General features: G+C 36.9%; 1 protein-coding gene across 3 annotated transcripts in view; it reads right to left on the minus strand.

Moving 5' to 3' along the window:
• Nucleotides 1-6,000, minus strand: part of LOC132819141 (MOB kinase activator 3B-like) — a 46,638-nt gene that overhangs the window by 34,792 nt on the left and 5,846 nt on the right. For all 3 annotated transcript variants that reach the window (XR_009645046.1, XR_009645045.1, XM_060830539.1), the window contains exon 2: nucleotides 5,896-6,000. This exon is cut by the window's right edge and continues 480 nt beyond it. Coding sequence is in view for 1 of the 3 variants with exons in the window: in XM_060830539.1 (XP_060686522.1) it covers nucleotides 5,896-6,000 (105 nt within the window). In the remaining 2 variants the exon portion in view is untranslated. The remainder of the gene's footprint in view (nucleotides 1-5,895) is intronic.

The raw sequence follows: 6,000 nt of genomic DNA on the forward strand, positions 1-6,000 counted from the left end.
TACTTTGACACTCTAACCAAAGAAAGTACTCAATTGCCTCTTATGTTTTATTCCTTCTCCACTGATGAGTTGCTGCCAGCCACGAGTGCACTATTGTGGCCTCCATTTCGAATACAGTTTGACTGGAAGAATGAACAAAAGCCACCTGGACGGAACAAGCTGCTCAAAAATGGAAGGGAAAAGGACAATGAGGATTAAAAGCAGTGATCTATACAGCCCCTTCCTACTTCTTCTCACTTTGTGTAACCACAAATCCAATTCACAGTTCACCAAAACCCCATACCCCTTCTCTCCCACTGACCATCACATAATTGACACCAAGGCAAAAATAAAAGCCACAACAAAATAAACATTCCAAAACAACTTTGGAAATGAAACCATGCCATATTTTACTAACAAACAAAAAATGGGCACAGGGCCCTTCGAGTCTGTTCCACCACTCAATGAGATCATGGCTGATCTGATTTTAATCAAAACTTCACATTCCCAATAATCTTCCATTCCCTTGGTAATTAAAAGTCTATAATATTTAAAGTTTCTGCGTATTAAATTTTAAATTCATGTTTTTAAACTATGACGAGAAAAAAGTGAGGACTACAGATGCTGGAGATCAGAGCTGAAAATGTGTTGCTGGAAAAGCGCAGCAGGTCAGGCAGCATCCAAAGAGCAGGAGAATCAACGTTTCAGGCATGAGCCCTTCTTCAGGAAGAAGGGCTCATGCCCGAAACGTCGATTCTCCTGCTCTTTGGATGCTGCCTGACCTGCTGCACTTTTCCAGCAACACATTTTCAGCTTTTAAACTATGACCCCTAGTTCTTAATTCTCCCACAAAAAGAAATATATTTACGAAATCCACCAATGTCAGGTCCCCTCAGGATCTTGCATATTTCGATTAAGTCATCTCTGACTGTGCTAAACTCGACATGATACAGGCCTAGCCTGTCTAGCCTTTCCTCATTCCAGGTATTAGTCTTGTAAACCTTCTCTGTACTGCTTCCAACTCATTAACTCTTTCTGTAAATACACTGATCAGTACTGTACACAGTACTCCAGCAATGGTTTCAATGCCTGTATAACTGAAGCATAACATCCTTACTCTTGCATTCAATTCCCCTCACAGCAAAATAACATTTATTAGCTTTCTGATTACTTGCTGTACCTGCATACTAAACTTCAGCAATTCATGCACTAGGATACCCAGATCTCTCTGCAATTTTTAATTACATATAAATGCCATTATTCACTTATGAATCCTTATGCCTGTCTTCTCCCAATACTGAAAGCAGTGCTACACCAGTGTTTGCAGCATGGTAGGTGGAGGGTACAGTTCGGCAAAAAAAGAATACAATTCAGCTGAAGCAACTCTGTTCCTCATTGGCACAGCTGCAGACAGCCTCATCCCATTATCAGCGGCAGCATTCTGGATCGACTGGATGATGAACAACAAAGATACAGACAGACTGGTAGAGTTGGGAAGGTTAGTGCATTCATCCTGAGAAAAGACACAAGATACAAGACCAGGAGTGGGCTGCATGGCCCATCAAATCTGCTCCACGGTCAGTACCATCACGGCATAACTTTTCAATCAACTACTTTCCCATTCTATTCCCAAAGCCCCCAATTCCTTAGATCCCTAAAGTGCATTGATCACAATCTTGAATATGGTCATCAACTGAATGTCCTCAATCTACTGGAGTACAGAATTATAAACATGCGTAAGTGTCATTTTGTCCCCGTTTGCTTTAGAAGAGAGATTGAACGAGAGGTGAAGAGTTGGTTACTGAAGACCACTTGAGTAAACATCTTGGAAAGTCTTTGGAATTTAAAAAAAAATACAGCTCAAATAGGTGTGGCCAGCTCTCACTGATCAGAATTTCTGGGTGGCATTAGAAGCTATTGGAATCTCAACGGACTTGGAAGCTTCAGGCTGCTAGTCTTTCTGAATTTTCTCTTTCTGTTTTTTGCCCCTCCTGGATTGGAGAACTGCATGTGAGAATCTGTGTTTGAATTTTCTTTACTTGCCAAGGGATGTGTTTATGAGATGTTACTGTATCGGAACAGTTTCTTAGTAAAAGTTATTGTATCAATTATGCTGTCAAGTTTCTCATTAGTTATTCTAAATTCCCCTTTGGTTGTATTTTAACTACAGTGTTTAACTAAATCGTGTTTTGTTTAATGTTGTGTAGTTTGACCAGTCGCACTGCGTCTGGAACAGACACTTTGCATTTGCCTTTAAAATAAGAGTAAGTTAGGGTTTAGACTATCTTTTAAATTATTTTGAAGGGGTCTGATGTGGTCCATAAATCAAGCCTTTGAATGAAGAAATTTCACCTCAGTAGTGCTAAATGGCCAATTCTATGACCAAGCCAGGCCAAACAGCCTCCCACCTACTATCTTGACAAGCCTTTTAGAATTGTCTATGGTTCAAAGAGATCACATTATTTTTTTAAAAACTCTCACCAATTTAAGCACACAGTCCAGTCGATCTCTTTTCATAGGACAGCTTTCATCTCACAAACCAAAAAATATACACAATATTCCAAGTGTGGTCTTATCAAGACTTGCTTAGAGAGAGTGTGCTTTCTTGACATGAAAACATATATACCATTTGCCTTCCTAAGTGTACATTATCTGCATGTTAACCTTGTGATTCTTATACAAGGATAGTCAAATCCTTGGGTCCCAATATTTATTAGTTTCACCTTTAAAAAACATCTGCTTTCCATTCTTCTTACAAAGTGGGTAATTTCACACTTGCCACATTATACTTCTTGTTATCTTACCATCATGATTTTGAAGTAACTTTAGCCTCCTTTCCTAATTAGCTTTTCACTATCAATAAACTTGAATATATCACAGTCAATATACATCATAAAGGCCCAAAAGATGTTCCGTGTGGCACTCCATTAATTACACCTTACTATCTTGAAAACAAAAAAGTTGTCTAACATTTTACATTCCTTTATGTCAGGAACCAATCCTCAATGTACTACTTCCATGCCATGAATCCTTTTCCCATGTAATAATCTATTGTTGTCCTTGACCAATTCTCCCAATTCCTAAAACTCAATTATCCACTAGTTCCCCATTATTTATTCGTGAGTTGCAGCCTGAATACACTTTAATGTATTTTCAATTATCATTTTCCTTTCATAAATTTGTATTGGCATTACCTATTAACATTACAATTCATTTGAAAATGGTAAAAGATGGTAAATATTCAATATTATGAATTGAATAGGAACCATAAGTTTCTAGTATTAGATATATGGGAAATAATTATAATGTCTATAAGTCAATCAATCTTGCTTCAATATTCATTTAAAGTAGATACATTATGGAGTCATAGAGCCATACAGCATGTAAACAAGCTGTTCGGTCCAACTTGTCCACACTGACCAGAAATCCTAATCTGACAGTCTCATTTACCAGCATTTGGCTCAAATCTCTCTAAACCCTTCTGATTTGTAGACTCATTCAGATGTCTTTTAAATGCTGTAATTGTACCAGCCTCCACATCCTCTGGCAGAATTTTCCATACACAGACCACCTTCTGCATGAAAAGGTTATCCTTCAGTTCCTTGTTTAAGTCTTTCCCCTCTCACCTTAAACCTATGCCCTGTAGTATTGGATTCCCCCAGCCGAGGGAAAAGGCCTGAGCTATTCAACCTATCCACGCTCCTCAGGTTTTATAAACCTCTGAAAGTTCACCTCTTAGCCTCCAACACTCCAGAGAATAAAGCCTCGTTGTAAAAAAAAAATTCTCTGGAACACAGGTATCAGTTTTACGGACTGATTGTGTAGTCTTATTTTACTCAAATTATACCTTTAAAAAAGCACCCAAGTATTAACTTGTCAGTGAAGAAAAAGCAACCATAATGTAAACATTGGGTGCCAGTGATTAAAGTTCACAGAGGCCAGTTTCCATGGCAGTAAATAGTGGTGGAATAATGATTAGGTACCGCAAAAGGCAGGATAAACTGGTAGTAGTAGTAATAATGATAATCTCTGATAGTGATAGTCTCTGAAGAAGACTAGTTCATAAAAACAATGGAAAACAGGTGATTATACAGTGTGAAAGCTTCTTCTCCATTCAAAGTATAATATCTTGGTTGACCATTTCTCAGTGGTCTGAGAATTAAGACTGTCATAAGAGACAGAATCCCTGCATAATCTTCATAAATACTCTACCCGTAAAATAGCAACATGTGAAAACCAGAATAAAAGGCCATGCAGGCCTTGTAACTGCACCTTTGATGGAACATGTTTAATTTTAGATCATTTTGGACACCTAATACATTTAAATTACCTGAGATAAGTTGCATAATTCCAGTTGTGTTCAAATATTAGCTTTAATTTGATTCTCTTTGAAATCAAAAAGAAGCACTGGCTACAAAATTAGATGTAATTTTCTGTCCCACCAATACTTTTTCTCCAAGATCTGAGACAAAATATTTAACATTCCATTTGCATTGCTTTATAAAATCTATTTAACAGTGCAAATCTTCAACATCCTTTGTAGTAACAGAATTGGGCATTTCAAATGGTTTCTGTCAGCCCCCATTAGTGGAATTCCATTACTTAAAGAATAATTCCAGAAAGCATACAAAAACAAATTAGATTCATTCTCAGGGTGAGTTCACAGTGATGGAGTTTATCCGACGACAATTTTGTTTTTAGGGCAGGTTCACCAAGTATGCAAATAATGAAAGAATTAATAACTTGCTGCCAGGTAATACAATGTCAATCCACTAAGCAAAAGGTTGATAGGATGCAATCATTGAATCCCCTCATTCACACATTTTAAATTGATAGATGATCTGAAAAAAAGACAAGCATTCTGTGGAAAGGGGAAAACATGATGTATGATTATTTGAAGTATTGGTTGCTTCACGTTTGTAATAACACACACACACACACACACACACACACAATGCCAGGAGGCAAGATGCCAACCAATTCTCTGAACCAGAAGATGCAATGTCAACCCGGGCAAAATGTATACCAAAGGGTACACCAAGCAAACAGAATACCAATTAGAATCTTATACTCTGTACCCTTAAAACCTATTTGGCGGTCCATTTGTTTATAGAAATACTCACTAACTCCATTTAACCAATTCAAATTATTTTCATTTCTCAACTGACTATTGAATTTCATTAACTAGTGGAAAGTTTTAGTCAAAATTGTATTTCAGCCATTTAAAAGATTTTGTTTTTTTACAGAAACTTTAAAAGTCTCATGATTCCAGAATTCAACATGTGGGATTCACGTTGGCAAAAGAAATTACTAACATCTGGTCTAACTTAATTTTCATAATCTTTCAAAACCATGAACAAATAAGAATTTTCCTATCAACCATTTCTAAAACATTAATTTTCCAGTTTGTTTATAAATATCAGAGCCACATATCAGCTTAGACTGCACAACAAATACAGCATTTTGTTCATATTACAGCTTATGTTTGCATACCCAACCTATTTTTCTGATGCCAATGTTTTATATTTTAATCAACTCAAATCAATGGCTCTGAAAATTGTTACTCATACAGCAAATGCTTTTTCATTTTGTTGTACTGCCATGTCTATTTTGTCTTCCAAGTGATGGTTGTTGCTCACTCTGGGAGTGTACTTTGTAAATAATGCTCGCTGAATGATACTGGTTCACCAAATATTAATGGTGAGGGAGCTGATGACGTCAAGACAACAAATCAGATTACCGCCTTACTGTTCGAACCACATGTGATGGTGGTTCATAACCAGCAGTTCTACTTCAAAATGATTTTAAAACAGTATACACTACACCGCTGAGCTTTTAGTTGATTCGACCAATTAGAATGTAAAGCTCATCATTTAAAGTCGATCAAAAATTCTTATTTTTATCCCAAAATCTTACCAACACGAGTGGGGAAGTTTTCCTCATTATTGATCAAGGCCTCAATCCAGTCCATGAGCAAATTCATATACTGTGGAGCAGTTACTTTGGTTGGTTTCTTATACT

Source organism: Hemiscyllium ocellatum, chromosome 9 (assembly GCF_020745735.1).
Source record: "Hemiscyllium ocellatum isolate sHemOce1 chromosome 9, sHemOce1.pat.X.cur, whole genome shotgun sequence".
NCBI lineage: Eukaryota > Metazoa > Chordata > Chondrichthyes > Orectolobiformes > Hemiscylliidae > Hemiscyllium > Hemiscyllium ocellatum.